The following is a 20,329-nucleotide window of genomic DNA, read 5'->3' on the forward strand; positions in this document are numbered from 1 at the left end:
CCTCAAACCGCCATTATATTGGAAACTTCCTTCAAATCCTCTAATTTCTCCTGTCGAAGAGTTTATTTTGTCGAACTTTGTAGTATAGTTTCGAAATGTCTCTAGGTCAACCATACCTTTAAATCAGCAATATATTAAGTTCCAAAACACCTGGCGAGTCGAACTATCCACCTCAGTCAAAGTAATCAATGTGTCAAAATTATAACTTTGTCATTTTACACTTAGTATTTCCATACCTTTATATCACACTTTCCATGTCGAAAAGCTAAACTAACATTTCTAGGTTAACAATATGTTACTTTAAGAAACTTTTCAAAACATTTCCTAAAATGGAAAAGGTTATTTATCAAGATACTGAGGACTCATACAGATCAATTCAAGAAAAAAATTTATGTTTGTATGATCGAAAGAAAAAACCTCTTTATATACTTTAGAACTCCGTGAGAAGCTTATCAGGGTGTGGGCTTATATGGACAAATATGAGATGACATCTCTAGGAAAAAGATTCTAAGAGTTTCACTTTCAAAGTCGTGGGGACCTCAATAATGTTTGGGGTATATGGATATAGAATCTCAAGCAATGTTTGTTTTGTATTTTTGATGGACAGATGACTTCAAACGAGATTACCTAAGAAGACATCAATGTTTAGATTGGATGTAAATGTGTGATTTATCACATGAGTATTGAATGCCTACTACCTTGTTTTCCGTTGCATCAAATGTAGGCACACAATTATCTCTAGATGAGGCAAAAAATTGTATTATGGGACATTTTGCATGTGCTATAGTATCAATCTTACTGAAGAATTACATGACCCGATTCATGTTGAGAGGGAAGGTTATACGTTTTTTGTGGATCTTGATTATGAAAACCTACCCACCTTTTGTAATCATTGTAATTGCATTGATCATTATATTGACAAATGTTGGAGAGTACGAGAAAAATAAAAAAGCTAGAAGAATATTGTTGAAACTATCCCTATAAAACCTAACAAATAATAAGTCCCATATAAGCAAAGTGATGAGCTACAACACAATATTGGGAAGGACAAACCTCCAGATGAAGATGCTTAAGATTATAAATTTTTACATCAAGAATATGATACTGAAGAAGTGATTAGGATACCTTTGATAATTAGACTGAAAATAACGATGACCAAGACAAAACTTCTGTGAATGACATGAAAAATCATCTGTAAAATGATTTAGAAATTAATATTGATCATTTTGATAGGAAAAAAGATCATACTTAGAGTGAACAATTAGAGAAATTTAGGGAAAATGAGATAGGCACTTAGAATGAATTTGGGAAAGGAATATCTTTCATCTTGACAGTCAAGAGATATAGAGGACAACCCAAAGAATATGATTTTAAATCGTGCATGCACAAATAAATCAAATTGTGATTTAAGTGGATTGATTCTTTATCTCGTTTTTGTATTCTTTTAGTACTTTTTGTGCTCCTTTAAAATATCTAAAAATAAAATATTAGCTCATTTAATTTCTTAATTATTCAGAAGCATACAAATTTCTAAAAATCATGTCTAAACACTTTTTAGATTTTTTCATTCTAAGTTTGTTTCAAGTTAGACTATTTAAGATGTTCTTTTAATATTTCTTGTCACAAGAAATCAAAAACAAAGAGAATATTTTTAATAAAAAATAATAATGAATCCAGTTGGAGTATTGATTAAAAAAAACAAATATAAAAATTGTCTTCAATACAAACCTTGTGTATTTAATTCCTTTATATCTCACATCATTAGATCACTAACCACTAGTATTACAAAGAAATTAATATCTTAAACATACTTAGCATCACCATAGTATATCTTGACAGCTCATTCTTTAAAGAGCTTCAGACGCTCATAACTAAATCATTAGCAACAAAAAAAGCATCAAAATCCAGTCTCAAATGCAAACGGCAAAGCACAAACAACAAACTCTCACAAACTGATAAAGCTAAAGCAAAAAACAGCTTAATCAAAAAAGCACCACTTAGCTTTTCCTCGTTTTCTTCACCCAAAACCAAAACCTCACTCTTCCCCATAAACTAAATCGCCCCAAATTCCAATAATCACTTTTTTCACAATCGATTCTCCTCCTTACACCCTCATGTCATGTGCAACTCTCTCACACTAACGTCATCACCATTCCCAATCTAGAGAGAGAAACTAGAGAGAGAAATTCATAACGGCAGCTAATCCATCTCTATGGAGTCTTCCTATCACCGCCGCCGACACCGAACATGGTGCTGCTCTTTCGCGGTCCCGCCGTCAAGCCCAGACAACCCGCCGTTCAAACCGCGCAGGCCCAAACCCGAAGCCCAATCCAAGCCCGCTTTCTCCTCCTCCGTACCGAACTCCCCTCAGAGCTCCAAATCCAGCTCCCGCATTGTCGCTCGAATCGACCCTCGCCGGATCTTATCTCCCGGAAGAGTCTCCCCCATCGAAGACGCTCTTCCCGATCCCTCTCCAGCTCTCGATTCGGCTCCACGATCTCGAAGCTTCCGTGCTCCTATCGCGAACCCCATTCCGCCGCCTCCGATGAATTCTGTCGCTGACGTTAGTGTCGGTGTCAGCGACGGATTCGACGTGAGGATGAGTTTGAGAGGGAAGAATGGTGGTTGTGTTGTTCTGGAGCTGAATTCGGTGATTCTTTGTGCTAATTCGGAGGTTTTTGCTGGGTTGATTGGGGATTATAGAAAGGGTAGTTCTTCGAGTGGGAGTAACAAAATGTGTAGAATTGAAGTTCCTGAAGTTGATAATTTGGGAGTTTTTAGAGAAACTATTGAGCTTATGTTTGAAGATGATGTTCCTAGAAGGCTTCTCAATATTGGTGTTTATCGATCCATTGATGTTTTAGAGGTTACTATTTTCTTTCCTTTTTATATAAATCATTTTCATGGTAATAGATTATAATGAATGATGATAATGTAGGTGTCTTTTGCCTCTAACCTAGATATTAATGCATCCATTTTATGTAATGTAATTGAATGCATATGATTAGTGAAGATCATTATGGAACATATAACCAATATAGTTGCTTTATAATTATACCCATGTATGCAATAGTAGGGAAAAACTGTTTTTAATTTGGTTTTCTCTTGTTTTTACCTTGTTTGATCTTTGCATTAATTTAATATTTTCTTGCCGTGTTTTTTCGTTTTTTTTTATAGAAGCATGGTTCTGGATAGAACATTATGGCGAAAATTGATCCACGTAGCCGACCCCATTTAGTGGGATAAGCTATGCAGCCACAACACCTCTGAAAATAGGCGTGTCCGTGTCGGCCATATGCACTGACACTAGTAATTACATTTAATTTATTATTTTTTTTCAAATTATTACTGGTATCGGGGTCGTGTTCGGGTGTTTGTGCTTCATAGGGGATAAGACTTGCTTGTTTTTTGTTTTAGGAAATGAATGTATTTTGTTTGGATCAGTTATAAGATTGACATGAAATTAAAAGGAAGTATTTTATTAGATTGGAGGAAGTATGGGGAGACAATGAGGCATGGAAGAAGACAGCTACAAAACAAAACAAAACAAAAATTGCAATTGAACTTCATGATGATACTGTTTTTGTTGGATTGATTTTTTATAGTTTCTTACATGAATGTCTGTTTTTGTGTCTCTAGGTTTCTGCGGGCATCATGTTCACCAAGGGTGTTTTGTCCTGTTTACAATACCTGGAAGCTGTTCCTTGGACAGAAGAGGAAGAAGAGAAATTAAGAAACCTGTTTACAAGATTTAAGTTCGATGATGAAACTACAAGGGACATCTTAGGAAGGCTTTACTTGCATGATTCAGAAGAATCAAAGCCGAACGTAGCCCGACAACTCGTTTGGTCAATCACCACTTGTGTCAATGCCAATGCAAGAAATGAATTGAAATCACTAGTTAAGGGTCTTCTTTGTAAAAGCTCGGTGTACGAGAAGAATCATCTTGACTTAAGCAAAGACGATCTCTATTCAGTTTGCCACTCGTGCATTGACTCGTTGATCAGCCTCTTTGAGGAGGCATCAAGTACCGTTCCTAATGAAAGATTAACAAAGAAAGACAAGAATAAACCAATGATTGAACGCATCTCAACACAGGTTGATAACATCAACTGGTTGTTGGAAATCATGCTTGATGGACAAATAGCAGAGGATTTTGTGGATATATGGTCTAATCAGAAAGAACTTCTCAAAATGCATGATAATGCATCCCCTATGGTTAGATATGAACTCAGTAGAGTTTCGGCAACTCTGTTTGTTGCCATGGCCACAAGAAAATTACAATGTTGGATGGAAGCTAGATCGGGGCTTCTCCAAGCATGGTTTGCGCCTATGTTGTTAGACTTTGGTTGGTTGCAGAGATGCAGAAAAGGGCTTGATATAAAGGTTTTACAAGAAGCTATGGGTCAGACACTTCTTACTTTGCCTCTAAAGCAACAACACACTTTGTTCATGGAATGGTTTCATCACTTCTCAAGGCATGGCACTGAATGTCCTAATCTAAGCAAAGCATTCCAAATTTGGTGGCGTAGATCGTTTTTAAGAGGGTCTGAAACTCATGCCATTGAATCAAGATAAAAAAGAGTATTACTATTTGTTTATCACTTTAACTGTGTGTACCATGTAAAGATTTGCAATTAGGTAAGGGGTTCTTAACTATGTACACTGAAATAACATAGATAAAACTCCATAGAATGTTGTATTCGCAGGTTAATGCCTGAATTGGTATTGAATTTTTTAGGAGATTTTTTTCGTCTTCATTTATTTTCTTGTCAAACTCCCTTCTAGATATACCATTCCAAGATGAAAGTTAGGTCAAAAGACAGTTTACCACTCATTAAATGAAATTCACTTGCATGAGGAAGGTGATTTCTTGGTAAAAATAGAATTCACAAAATAAGGGTATAAACTGGATTTTAATAAATAATACACTTGTATTTACAAACAGAAAATGACATAAATGTTTCTTATAAGATAAGCAATGTTATTTGTATGTACATCCTTTAAATAATTTTCCCATGTCATCTCTCTCTCATGCAATTTCCTGGTAAGAGAAATTTATACTTCTCTGCATTTTCCAGAAGGAAAGCAGGAAGATGAACTGCAGAATATGAATGACGTATAGGACCCATTTTACCAATAATGTCCCTGAAAGTATACTCTTCAGGCAACATGTCAAATAAATCAGCCCCTTCACATATTACTTTCTGTATTCTCTCAGGATTTAAATAATGAGAGAATCTAACTCTATCATAATGACTATAAGCTTTCATCTTAAAAATAAAATCACTTATTCGACGAAAACAAAAACTACAATGCCAACCAGCATCTGCTAACATGTTATCAGACTGTCGATAATGTGCATATCGTGTCTTACCAGACTCATACCTATGAACCGAAGCCCTCCAACTTTTATCATCCAAGTGAAACTCGAAAGAATAGAGATAATTCTTCAGTTGCAGATGCAGGATCGCCGGTATTTCATCGCACCATCTCAAGAGATTAATCGTATGAGCACTTGGTATCTCATCAACATCAGACATAATCAACAAATCATCATCTGTTATACCAGCAATCTTAAGAAGATGATCCAATGCCACGCGTTGAAACGCTTCCTCAACAAACGGGTTTTCCCTTTTCTTAAATCTTCCACCAATCGTCCCGTATGTTAATCTCGGCTCGATAAAATTGAATTTCTCCCTAAATCTTTTGAAAACCAGAGGCTTGGGAATTCCAGTAAATGTAGAGTTTGATTCAAGAATCACAAATTCAGCTACATAGGGGTACAATTCCTTCCAACGCAAGGTAAGTATTTCTAACTCATTACTGAACAACACCGCATCATAAACACGTCTTGGATTGTCACGAACTCCCCAACCATGAAGTCGACAAAGACTCTCCATTGTAACATTGTCATTATAGTAATGCCGAATGAGATTGAAAGGCTTGGGCGGTTTTTCCCATAACGGTCTAAGAAAGTAAGTGATTTTCTGTCCATGCATATAGATTCCAAAGATGAACATCGGAAGAATGGCGAACATGAACACGTAGTTTTTCACACCGAAGCCACGCAAAACGTTGCGGACTCTTGACATACCCGAAACCCGACTTGATTAGTACCGGAAATTTTGATCATAAAACCAGAGATGCATCACGAGGATGTTATAGTCATGCCAGAAATTAAAACCAAAACATAAAACTTGTTCATGTGAGGAATTCTTTCATTCTTTCATGGCCTCAATGCCTTCAAAATGAACCTCCCAAAATAGTAATAACACAAAAGGAAACAAGGTAAAAGGGTGTCTCGTATACGTTTACTTATAAACCACACAAAATAATTAAGCTGATTTGCTAAAATTAGAAATGCCAAACATTTAATCCTCAGAAAAGAAACCTTATATTCCCTTATCCAAATAATATATTGATGTAAATTTAAATCTTAATTGATCTGTTTCTTGATCCGTGATATCCCAATGTAAAGTACTAAGTTTGGATTTCTTTATTAAATTTCTAAATTAAGACTTTCACATAGTTTTTGCTGTTCATTCCTTTTATTTTCTTCCATGGTTAATTTAACTAATAATGAATATCTTTAAACGTAAAAATAGCTTATTAGATAGATATAGGTATCAGTTGCATAAATGTTTGCATAAAAGTTCATTGCTGCTTGAGTTTGCCCTTTCCATAACTTCTATAATAATGTGTGTCTAGATTAAATAACATGTAAAGCTAGCAATAAAATAAATAGACAGTACAATACTCTTTTAATCTTTTGAACTTTTCTTTAATTCCAAGTAAACTCAGCTAAAAATCTCTATAAATTGAAAAATATCCTAATAAAAGATTAAAGACACACTAAATACATGGTATGAATTAGAGTTTTCACAACCATTTTTTTCTCTTAAAGTTACCATTACCACAGCCTACATAGCTTGGGTTTTTACAATGTCTCTTTGACAACACTTGAAAGCAATATTAAAAGACAAAAAAAAAATATAACATCATTTAAAAAAAATGTTGTTGATATTTAAATAGAAATAAATATTTAAAAAATATTTTAAGGGATTTACATTGTTTTATATAAAAAGCATTGTAAATCTATTTTAAAAATTACAAATATTATAAATAATATGATTAGGATTTGTTAAAATTAGATATAGATACATTTAAATTTATATTTTATTTTTAAATTTATTTTTATAAAATGACATGCAAGTTTTGTTATGCAAATCTAAGTAGGATTTTCATCAGCTTAAATTTCTTAAAACAATATAATCATGAGTTCAAAATATAGTTTTTTTTCTATTAAATAATGTTATGGTATAGATTTTTTTGATTTGTTCATTTATTTCGTTTACAAGTAATTGACTCTTTAATATGAAAAAAATAACAAACATATTATATGTGGTGGATCTTGAAAAAAAATGTAACATGAGGATGTCATGGCTTCCTCTGCTCATAATGAGATTTGTCACTGGAGATATTATAACTTTGAACTCATGCATAGATGATCATTGATAATCTCTTAAAATTAAAATTATAGTATTTGGATTGAACTCTAATCTTGACAATGGTAAGTTTCATAATTCGATTGAGATGTGTATGTTGTAGTCGAAGTCAATTCAAGGATGTAGTAATCGATGTGTATTTTAAGATGATTTTTATGATGAGACAACAAGTTTTTGTAATGCAAATTTAAGTAGGATTTTGATGATCTTGAATTTCTAAAAACAATCTAATTTTGAGTTCAAATTATAATTTTTTTCTATAAAATAATGTTATATTATGATTTGTTCACTTTAATTCCTACGTTCTCAAAACATAAAAGCATTGACTCTTTAATATGGAAAATATATATATATATATATATATATATATATATATATATATATATATATATATATATATATATATATATATATATATATATATATATATATATATATATATATATATATATTATATATGGCGAATCTTCTAAGGAAAAAAATGTAAGATGAAGGTGCCATGGCTCCCTCATGCTCCTATTAAAATCAGCCACCGAACATATATATAAATTTGAACTAAAGAATATATATTCATTTATAGTTCCTTATTTATAGTTATAGTTCCTTATTTATAGTTCCTTAAGATTATGTTTTGAGTTTGGAGGGGAGAAAAAGACTTTGAAAAATATGAAGAATTGGGTGAAAAGAATTTAAAAAAATTGGGTAGGAAGGTTTTGGAGTGTTTGATTTTATTCCTAACACCAAAAACCCAATAAAATTGGAGAACTTATTGTATGAGGGTTTTGGAGGACTCATATAAATTTTTCAAATATCTTTTAGGTTGTTATACTATTTTGAAAATTAAAATTTTTGTGATAATAATGACTCTTTTATCATTCTAAACAAAATCATTTTTTCAAAAAATGAAATATTTTTCTATATTTTTTTTAAAAACTAGTAAGAAACCTGTGCGTACACGCGGGTTCTGGTACGGGACGCGCATTTGTTTTAGATGTATATTTTTTAATAGAAAAATGTCTGGTATCCATGAAAAAATAATAACTGAATGTATAGAAAAATGTCTGGTACCCATGAAAAAAATAATAATTGAATGTATAAAAAAATGTTTGGTACGCGTGAAAAAAATAATAATTGAATGTATAGAAAAATGTCTGGTACTTGTAAAAAAATAATAATTGAATGTATAGAAAAATGTCTGGTACCCGTGGAAAAAATAATAATTGAATGTATAGAAAAATATCCGTTACACGTAAAAAAATTAATAATTGAATATATAGAAAAATGTCTGGTACCGTAAAAACATTTAGACCAATAAGATTTTTTGATACAAAAAATAATTTTGTTATTAAATATGTTATTAAGGATGTTAGATGAGTTGTTAGATAATGTTTGTATATTTCCATTAAAAGATTCATAGCCTTATGTAACACCCTCTTTCTAACCCCAAATATATACATATGTATAATCTTACAAAGTAATCATGCATAAGTAAAAGGGCGTTACATGTTATTTTCATCGCAATGAAAACCTAAAACAAACATCCAACATTCTTAATATGCAAAGATCATATTGTAACACAAATGTAAATCTCATGCTTTCATACATTATGCATAAACGCTTGCGGAAAACAATTGAATTGCTATTAAATGTTTAAATGAATATATCTCATATTATATTCATCTATCAAATTCAAATTAACATTTATATCCAAACATGCTAATTTGAAATCCACAATATTGGCCACATAGCCTTAAACAACATATCCAAAATCTTAAACAAATACATCAGAATATCCAACAAAACATAGGAAATAGCAATATCAAAACATAAGCATAAGTCTAAAGAAAATCCCCCAAGTGTTACATGATCAGAGCATATGACTCGCTACCTAATCCAATAACAAACTCAGAAGCTCCTCAGCTAAATCCTCGGACTAGCTACTACTCGTCTGAACCTGCACGTTACCAACAAAGGGCAACATTCAAACAAAAGGATGAGAATTCAAATTATTATAGAAAACATAATAATGGGAAATGCAACATAAACAAGCATACATTTCAGAATTCATCACTCTTCATAAAAACATGCTTTTATAACCATACATCAAAGTTAACATGTTTTATCATTAAACAACCAAGTTCCATCATTCAAGTAATTATATATAATTACCAAATCAACAATTATAATCCACTGATGAAATGTCATCAAGTGTACAATTATCACACAAAATTCCACATTATGCACCACTTATCACATAATTAATCCATACCAATCATATTCAAAAATCACACAAAACACAATTCACACCGACACGTGCGACTCAAGTGTGATTCTGTGCAATATGCATGTGGATCCCATCCGTTATCCTTTCCGATCATGCCGATTTTCTTTCCTCTATAGACTAGATAACCACCTCAAAAGCTTCATTCCGCGTTAAGCTTTCAAATCTCATTCGGCGTTAGATTTGGGACAAGTAAATAACCTACGCGAGATTACCCAACATTGCCACTTTCAAAGACTCATGCTTGTGTACGTGTGCAACAAAACAAAACTCATACATTTAAGACGATCTCTCTATCTCTTAAACTACACAATCACATCTTTACAACTTTGCACATTACACAACATGACATTCAATCCAATCTCAAACATCAATTAGCATTTAGCAATCAATAACATAATTCATGACATTAATATCACATAATGCATCCATGAACATTGATCATACAAGATTCATCCATAACATATACACATAATTACATGTTATTCTCAATTACCATCATAATTAAATTAAACAAATGCCAACCAACCCCACTCTATCATATAGACAATCTCATTAGCTTCCTAACGCTTTGAATGACGCATAAAACAGAGTTACGGATCAAAAGTTATGGTCTTTACAAAATCTGCTAAAAATGGAAATCTTCAGGTCGACGCGAGGGATTTATAGGTAGACGCATGGATGTTTTCCACCCCTCTCGGGTTAGCTCAGGTCGACACATGAGTCGATGCAAATAATTCTATAGGTCGACTCACATCATTCATAGGTCGACGCATACTGAAGGAAAATGGATTTTCTGCTGTTTTGGGGTGCTCAGGTCGACTCATGCTTCTGGGTAGGTCAACCTACACTGCGTAAAACTCAGAAAATCACCATTTTTCTTTCCCATTCCCCTCGTACAACACCCATTAACCCTCATACAATCCATACATCAATTGAAAGCAAATTTAGCACACATATACGGTTCCTAAACATGTTTCTAACCATGGGTCATTCATACAACACATTGAACATGAACAAATCACCAAAACTCAATTGATTTCACATAAAATGTTAGGGTTCATACATTTTCATGGGATTTCAAAGATTGAAGAGAATCACACAAACACATATATTACCCAATCATATAAACTATAAGAACTTGGATTTTAACCCTTACCTCTAGCTCTTAATCCACCCTCTTCAAGAATCTACTTCCTCTTTTACTTTCTCCTCTCCTTTTCTCTATGCCTCTTTTCTCTTCTCTTCTCTTCCTTCTATCTTTCTATCTAATTTAGGTTAACTCATAAAATTCTCTTCTAACTCTCATTATCTCATTGGGCTTAACCCATCCACTATTCTCATTTCTATTTCCACTAAGCCCAATAGCTAATTCTAATATAATTCTACCATTTATTAATTAGCTAAATAACATATTACCACACAATTAAATATTTATCACTCAACAATAATTAAATAAAACACACAAACAATACCAATTATCAAATAATCCTAATTAAATAAAATCTAATAAAAATATAGTATTACACCTCACGTGAAATGGATGAAGCAATAGCAATACATATAATAGGCATGGGTTGATTTGAAAGAAGATAAATTTATAAATAGTAAAAAATGATATATGTCAGAAGTGTGTTAATTATATGAGTAGAATGGTGAAAGCAATTCATACACAAAAAATAAGAATGGTGAAAGCAAATATTATAAAAATATTAACAAATAGTATTATTATATTAAAGTATTAGATCTTGGTTATAAGTATTTATAGCATGTGCAGCAAGAAGAGTTTGGTTACAAAATGGAAGTTGGATGCAAAAAGCATCCACGTGGAAGAGTAATAGAGCAGCAGGGCATTTTGGTACTTTCTAGAACATTTATTTTTCTTATATTGTAGATTCGTTTTCGGAAGCCTTCTCCTCCCCTCCCCTCCCTTCCAAACTCTCAAACATAGTCTAAGATTAAACTAAATCAAAGCTATTAGCACCAAGTTATTTAACTCCTTATGACTTTGAGTAAATCGAAACTTTAGGCATTGAAAATGGTGGGGGAATTTAGGTCGATCTTTGTTTAATTAGTTTGTTATGACTTTGAGTAAATCAAAGCTTTTAGTACGGAATTAGAGGTTGGAAAAACTTACTCCCTCCGTCCCAAAATAAATGTCGTTTAAGGTTGTTACACACAGATTAAGAAAAGTAATGATTGAGTCAATAAAGATAACATTTTTACAAAATTACCCTTAACTACTATTGAGTGTTATTTATTATCATGTCTTGAAAAGAGTGTAGATAAGGGGTAAAGTTGATAAAAGTTAATTAATATTGTATTGGGAAAGTAAAGAGACTATTATTTTGGGACAACTTTTTATGGCTAAAAAGACACTTATTTTGGGACAGAGGGAGTATTGTTTACTTTATTTTATTAGTTTCTTATAACTCTTTATGTTTATAAAATTTTAAATTTTCTCATTATAACTCTTGTTTTGTTATTAATCTTTTACTCAAAGTATAACTCTTGTTTTGATTAAAAGTTTATTTCTTGATTTGTTAAGTTCTTTTTCGACTACATTAAAATATTCAAACAAATTCAAATAGAAATATCAAGACTCTCCATATTTTTTCTTTCTGTTGAAGTTGTTTTAGGATTCTCTTCTCATTTTCTTCATGCATGAGTGACTTAAGAACCTGCAACTCGTTTTCTTCTAGTTGAAGTTACTTTAATAACTTAGTCACATTCGTCGCTCTTACTTAACATGATAACATCATTGAAGGTTGCATTTACATGATCAATAAATGTATTGCTTTACCATACATCATGAAAATTCATAAGCATTATATGAGATATTACAATACAAAATATATTTTTCACCAGAGGTTTATGTATACTTGTTAGCTACGACAAATTTTCAAGACATAATACGAGACATTATATTCATGAATTCTGTTTAGGTGGCCTTCAATGATGCTATTGTGTTAAGTCATAAGGATGAAGAAGGTGTAAGTACGAGAAACAATCTAAGAGGGAGTGAATTAGATTTTATGGATTTTTTGTTTTAATAAAAAGTTTCTTATCTTTTAATTTTTTCGGAAATAAGTGGTTATGTTTATCCTGAAGTTGAATGTAAATAAGAAAAAATTAAAAGCATAAAAAAGACACAAGATTTATATTAGTTCCTCTTATCAATCAAGGGTAGATCTAGTCACTCTATTCCTTATAAATTTTTTCAATATGGTTTAGATCTTTGTATAAGTCTTCAACAAGATCTTCTTATAATCTTCTAATGCACTAGTAAAAAGAAAGAACCCAACTTACTTTAACAACATCTTATAAGTTACAAGAAACCACTTTGAATAATTTTGAATAATGTTGGCTTTGGTTTGATTCCATGTTAACAATTTGATCTTTCACAATATTAGAATCCAAATTATGGTACTTGTTACAATCTTCAATGATTTGAAATTGATACAAAAAGTTTCAACACTTTAAAAAATTAAAATTTGTTGGAAAGAGGTAAAATGTGTTTCTGATGCACATACACTTATATGCATTCTAAAACATCCCTCTGAAATGATGCATAGGTTTAAAATAAAAACATGTAGCATTGCAATGAGTGACAAACATTATATGATCATGAAAATATGCATTGCTTCAATATGGTAATTGAACACCAATATGTGGTAGTCAACTACCACTTATTCTAATATTTAATTTTTCAAATTTTAAACACTAGTAGTTAAATATCAATATATGATAATCGACTACAACCATTTCCATAATTGAAAACATGAAATTCTTTGACCTGGTAGTCAAATCCCACTTCTTGATTGTCAACTACCACTTTCCTTTTTTAAATGGCTTGTGAATGCATGGCTTTAATAATGATTGTGAGTGATGATTCAAAAAGGGTTTAGATGAAATGAGAGATGAGTTTTTTGAGCAATTAAAAGTATTATGGCATGAATTGCAATATGTACCTTAGTTATGCTTTCTTGTCTCAAACTTCACTTGTATTCCTATATTCATTCAATCTTAATCATTCTCATTTATGATGTGCATGACACTATTTGATCCTTTTTTTCTTTGATAACCTTTCTCTTCATCAAAACTATACTTGATACAAGATGTATTCACATAAGATTCCAATTGTTAAAAAGCGTGAGATGAATGGGGAATTGTAGGAAGTTTGAAAAACATTGATTATATTAATGTTGGTTGTTTTCAAATATAACTTCATTTTTAACTTAATAATGTATATTATGATTGTGTATTATGGATGCTGATAGAAGGCCCAAACGAAAATTGAAGAAGCCTTTTTGGATGAAAGATCATATCTCTAAATAGTTTTTAATATTAGTATAATTTCTGAATTGTTGCCTTTAAGTGGCTTAGGCCCATTAGCTTTATTTTTCCTCTAAGTGGTTTAGGCCCAATAGTAGTTGTTTAACCCAGTATTTATATTGTAAATGGCAACTGAAATATGATATGAAAATTCAGATCTATTTTTACTTTTCTTACTTTATATTTTTCTTTTTATCTAATGGTGAAAACCCAAGTAAGGTAGTAGTTGCAGAACTTAACTCTATCATTGGTGTTTTAATTTCTTATTCTCATGACCCCTCCAAAACCTACCAACCCTTATTCTAAAAAACTTGTAGAAGAAGTTGTCCATTTATCTCAGCTACATTTGAATAACGCTATGCAAGAAATCCAATTGCAAAAGGATGAAAGATTTGATGTAGCGGTTGCTGATCTTACGCAACAACTTGGAGAAATTCACACCAAATTTGATAATGAGAAACAAATTGTTGATTCTAGGCACAAATCTATCATGAAAACTCTTCAAAAACTGCTCGCTCAAAAGGAACCACGGTGCCCTGCTATTGTTCACTCAACAGCTAGTTCTTCAGGTATCACACAAAACCCTTATTCCGTTTCTATTGTCACTTCCCCCATCACCCAGATTTTAACTCCCTCTCACAAATGAGGCAACAATCTCTCTTTCCCAATCGCAACCATTTTGTATCACAATGTATTTTTGAAGTTAATGTGAGTAATTAGAAAGTGTCGCTGTTGGTAAGCCTCACTTTAGAACTTTTCATAATTGTATATGGCTGGTGATGGTAGTGGAGTCATGGTTACCATTTGTGGATCTTGCTTGTTTGTTACCTCCGGTAATTAGTTGATTTAAGATAATTGAGTGGAAATTATAAGGGATGCTACAATTTTTCAGGAGAGAAAGAGCACTGAGATTTTTGACATGAACAATACGAAAAATTGTAATAAAATGAACTTCTATTTATATGTCTATGAAATTTCCTCGCGTTTGAACTAATAGTCATAGGTTTTTTGAAATTTATGCACATGTGCTCGCAAGTTGCCTTATTTTCCTAGTGAATGTTGTCCAAGACTTTGTTTAGATTGTTGGAATCATATGGAGCATAGTGGTATGGGATGGAATGGAGTGGTTTTCAATGTTTGGATCATTTGAAATTGATAGAGCATGGTGGAATTGAGTAGTATAGGTTCCATTTAATTCCATTGCTTACCACCATATTTCTTCTACTCCGATTTGGGCGGAATTAAGAATTTATTTTATTCGTCCTAAAATTTTCTAACGATGGAATAGAATCTTCATTCTTCTACACTTCATTTTGCTATATTCCTCTTTGTTCATTTTATGATATCCAAACTGTTTGAGTTTAAACAAGCACATCACACATATTGTGACTAACCTCACATATGAGGTGGTGGCAAATCCATTGATTTCCTCTTCTTCTTTTTCTAATAAGATTGGAATTTAATTTTTTTTCCACTTTATGACATACGAGTTACCTCTCATTCAACTTTTTTTAATGTCACTCGCTTGACACCAAAGTTTTTCAAGAGTTCGTTAATATGATAGCCACTCTATATATGGCCCACATGTCCTCCTAAATATATATTCACTTTTGACCATTAACTTTGAAATTTTTATGTGAACTTGGCTATTATATATCAATTTCTCTAATTGGTGAGACTTCGTTGACACTAGATGGACTTGACCACTTAGAATTCAACTTTCTTGGAAATAGTCTCAGTCGGGAGAGCCATCTAATCTAGTCTAGGAGAATTTTTAGGATGATGATGAGGATAAAGTGAACAATGAGGTTAGGCAGGTCAAATCGCCTTTCGAAAAATATTGGTGATAAATAATATCATCAATATGTAGATGCCGAGCGTGTGTCCATACGACATTGTAAGGGAGATGAAACATTTTTTAATTCTCCCATTGGGGTTCTTAACTCTCCTTATTTCTACATTAAGAGGTATTTTTTAATAAAATTAGGGTGTGAGTCCCCTAATATATTGAGTATCTCTAAACAACTGATACCAAGGGGACTATTAATTTGTATCTCTTATTCTCTTGCTTATGTTAGTAGTCGTATTTGTTCTTATTTCTCATGCGTCATATGGTACTTCATGTTATGCTTCTTTGATTCCCTCACTACAGTTATAAGTTGCTTATAAACAACGTCATATGTACTATTGTGGGTGTCATTTTTGGTATTATTATTGTGCAATGTTGGCACCATTACGAATGATTATTGATGGTTATGGTAGTGAGGCCAGGGCATTAGAAATATTTGTTGTAGCACCGCAATGGGTGTTAATGTTTTTGTCTAGAATTCAGTCCTCGGATTAAGTCGTTGGTTGGGGCGGTTACTTAGGGTTTCAAGTGAGTGTTGAGTCTCTATAATAAATAGATATTTGCTCTGGAAGTTATGTTTCTTGTATATAATTTCACCTTTAGGGTTTTGTTAAATTCATGTTCCTCCAATTATTTACAGTGCCAAATCCATAGTGAATATGGGTCTTGAGAAATATTTTACTTGATTATAGACAATCCCTAAGACAAACTAGTCTTAGATTTCTTCACCCGACACTAGAAGATTTTATTTTCTCGAACCTTGAAGAATTGTTTGCTTCACAGTAGAGGACTTTGGAAGAAATTACAAAGTAATTTGCTTACAATGACTCTCACACAGTGGTAAATTAAATATTGCTCGATTACAAGTGCTTAACTTTTCTAAGAAATAGTAATGGATAAATAGCATTTATTCCTAAGTGTTTTTTCTTTGTTAAAATGATCGTGTTTTTCAAAACTTACAAATTCAAAGTGACACAACAATAATACAATTCAATACCAATATATGTGTGAGTGTCTGTGTGTATTTCTGCTTTAAGGTTGTCCTTTATATAGGACTGAAGATTTTGCATTGTTGTGTGTATCGTTCTTTCCAATTATTTGGCCGCTAGAAAATGAGTTAATGAAATCGTACTATCTATATGAAATTCTTATTCATTCATTCATTATATTGATCCTTATCCTTTTCTTTCTTGTACTTATACAGGTGTCCTGATATGACTATTGAGAATATTTTTGAAAAGTGATACATCACAACATATCTTTCTAAATAAAATGCACGTGATCAATTCTTCTTTAAGGCATAGATGATTACTTGCATAGTGTATAGGTGACTAGTTTTATCTAGGTATAGATCATCATTCTTGCTTTGAGGTATAAATAAGTCGCATTATCCTTGAATATATGGTCAATCTTGTTGACTTGAACAGAGTTGATCATTCTATTGGGGACATATGATCATTAATTATTCTTACTTAGTGTGAATGATCATCTTAGTCAATTTTATTGATTATGGTGCAAATGATCAATTTTTGTCTTCTATTATAGATGATCATTCTCTCTTTTTTAAGGACCGATGATCATTCTTTGTTTAGATATAAATAATCATTTCTTTTCTTTTAGGTGTAAATGATGATTTTTTTGCAGAAGGTCATGTCTTTATTTTTTGAAGATAATTACAAAATGCTACCCATGAAAACAAAACATATTAAAATAGTAATTGTTATCAAAAAAATTAAATAAAGATAATTATTCTCTAAATCATTTTTTATATGTTTTACCCGGTGTTAAGTCAATAGGTAATTCAAAGGATCAAATATTTGCTAATGTAAAAGACTAATTTGAAAATTTTAAAACTTAGAGGATCAAGGTAAATCTAAAATAAAATTTATGTTAATAGTCATGTTGAATTCTCGCTAAATACATCACATGTTTAACACAACATTAATTTAAGGGCCAACTAATCGTAAATTTTACTAATGTAAGGAAGAAAATTAAAACTTATAAGATAAAAAATAAACACAAGGGGCCAAATATAAAATTAAGCCTTTGTTTCTTAATTCAATTAAAAGAAAGTTACAGGCGATTAAAATTATTTTCCTATTCTTGTCCCTACCATTTTATTCTAGAAATAAAAAACTGAATCTAAATTTTCCCAAATTCTTTCATATAATCTTCAACTTAAGAAATGCAATGAATGTGCAAACTTTTAGTGAAACAACAGATAATCCAACAAATTACTGCGACCTAGCCTTCAACGATTAGTTATGTAAGGATAATAGTAAAACAGTTGAAGTGATTATCACAATTGGATCTGTGGCGCAATGGTAGCGCGTCTGACTCCAGATCAGAAGGTTGCGTGTTCGATTCACGTCAGGTTCAATATATTTTTCATTTCTTTTCCTTTTTATTCTTTCTGGACTTGGCAGGTATGTTTGTTGATGAAAATTGGTGTGTTCGATTGCAGGGAGTATCTGCTAATTGGTGTACTGATAGCACAACTTATGCTGGTCACCATGTGCACTCTATATATCCCCATTTGACTCATGGCACCGTACACACACACACAAAATAAGAAAAGATTAGTTAATTCAAATACATGCCCATTCATTGTGTATCTGACAATTTTTTCTAAGTTTTTAGTTCAACTGACATGGATATATCGAATTGAATGGAATATATCCTCGCTCGAATCTTTATCCGGAAAGAGTATTTTTTTACAGAATAGAATCCAAAATAAACATAAAAGATCAAATATATCATCAAAGTGTTAATAATCGGGTTTGGATCTTCTCCTTCTATATTTTTGTCTCTAACTCTCTCTTTCACTAATTTCTCTCTATCGCTCTCTTAATATTTCATCTCTCTTCTTTAATTTATAATTTTTTATTCATTTTCTCTTTCATACCACACTTGTTTTATATGAAAATTTATAATTTTTTATTCATTTTCTCTTTCATATCACAATTGTTTCATATCACACTTGTTTTATATGAAAACTAGTAACAAACCTGTGCGTTTGCATGGGTTCTCGTACGAGACCCGCATTTATTTTAGATATATATTTTTTAATAGAAAAATATTTGGTTACCCGTGTAAAAATAATAATTGAATGTATAATGAATAAAAAAAATATTTTGATTGTAACTTCATGTCCCGTTAATAATCAATATTCTGATCAATAACTTCATGTTTTCGTGTATAAATATTAATTTGATCAATAACTTCATGTCCCCGTGTTCCTTAAAAAATATTTTGATTTTGATCAGTAACTTCGTGTCCCGTTAATAATCAATATTTTGATCAATAACTTCATGTTCATGTGCATTCACACAAGTACTGGTGTGTTACGCGCATTTATTTCTCAATATAATAAGAAGGAAAATAAATAAAAACAAAATTGCATAGTCAAAAGAGTTTATTATTTTTAAAAGAGAGATATATTTTTATTTATATTTGAATTATAAATATAATTTATCCATAAATAAAAAATAGTTGGATCAATGGTCACTTTTTCCCGTATCTAAATATTATTTTTGGCTAAATAAAAAAAATGTGACCTTCATTAAAAATTAGTTTTTTTATTACACATTTGCAGTTTATATATATATATATATATATATATATATATATATATATATATATATATATATATATATATATATATATATATATATATATATATATATATATATATATATATATATATATACACTTTTAATTTAAAGTATTTTAAAAAATGATGGGATAGAGATTTGACTTACGATATTATTATTAATCCTATAGCAGCAGCTATATTATAATGGGTAGGATTTTGACAAGTGATGCAGCTATATTATATGATAGATTTATAATTTTTTATTCATTCTCTCTTTCATATCACAATTGTTTTATATGAAGGAGAAGGAAGGAGGCAAGGAGAGGAACAACCACAATTATATGAAGGAGAAGGAAGGAGGCAAGGAGAGGAACAACCACGTCACATATATTTCACATATATTTACCCATTAAGTCAAGACTTAATTCTAAGGATCAACCATTCACAGCGATACTAATATATGAAACCAAATTCAAACATTTTTACAAAGTGAATAAAAACCAGTAAATGTTATTTTCATTGCATTTAAAAATTAAGGCTTAATTTCATATTCTATATTCAAGATTAGAAACCAAACTTCCTTCCTTCTTTGTTCCTGCCATTTTATTTTAGAAGCGAAATCTGAATCTAATTTGACTTCACTAATCTCCACCATAAGAAATGCAGTAAATGTATAAGTTGGAACAACTTTCAGCATAGCAAAATTTACTCAACAGATAATCCACCAAATTAATGCAATCTATCTTTCAACTACTTCATAA

General features: G+C 31.3%; 2 protein-coding genes and 1 non-coding gene across 3 annotated transcripts; 2 read left to right on the top strand and 1 right to left on the bottom strand.

The window, feature by feature from the left end:
- Window positions 1-1,816: 1,816 nt before the first annotated feature.
- LOC131661119 (BTB/POZ domain-containing protein At2g13690-like) lies at window positions 1,817-4,768 on the top strand. The gene is made up of 2 exons (XM_058930540.1): window positions 1,817-2,866; window positions 3,640-4,768. Exons 1-2 carry the CDS (start codon window positions 2,213-2,215, stop codon window positions 4,576-4,578), a joined length of 1,593 nt encoding a protein of 530 aa, XP_058786523.1. The 5' UTR covers window positions 1,817-2,212; the 3' UTR covers window positions 4,579-4,768.
- A 147-nt stretch (window positions 4,769-4,915) lies between these two features.
- LOC131661120 (uncharacterized) lies at window positions 4,916-6,227 on the bottom strand. Its single transcript, XM_058930542.1, has one exon. It carries the CDS (start codon window positions 6,093-6,095, stop codon window positions 5,022-5,024), a length of 1,074 nt encoding a protein of 357 aa, XP_058786525.1. The 5' UTR covers window positions 6,096-6,227; the 3' UTR covers window positions 4,916-5,021.
- A 12,053-nt stretch (window positions 6,228-18,280) lies between these two features.
- TRNAW-CCA (transfer RNA tryptophan (anticodon CCA)) lies at window positions 18,281-18,352 on the top strand. The gene has a single exon. It is a non-coding gene; the product is annotated as a tRNA-Trp (tRNA).
- The last annotated feature ends 1,977 nt before the right edge of the window (window positions 18,353-20,329 follow it).

This window comes from Vicia villosa, linkage group LG3 (genome assembly GCF_029867415.1).
Source record: "Vicia villosa cultivar HV-30 ecotype Madison, WI linkage group LG3, Vvil1.0, whole genome shotgun sequence".
Classification (NCBI taxonomy): Eukaryota; Viridiplantae; Streptophyta; class Magnoliopsida; order Fabales; family Fabaceae; genus Vicia; species Vicia villosa.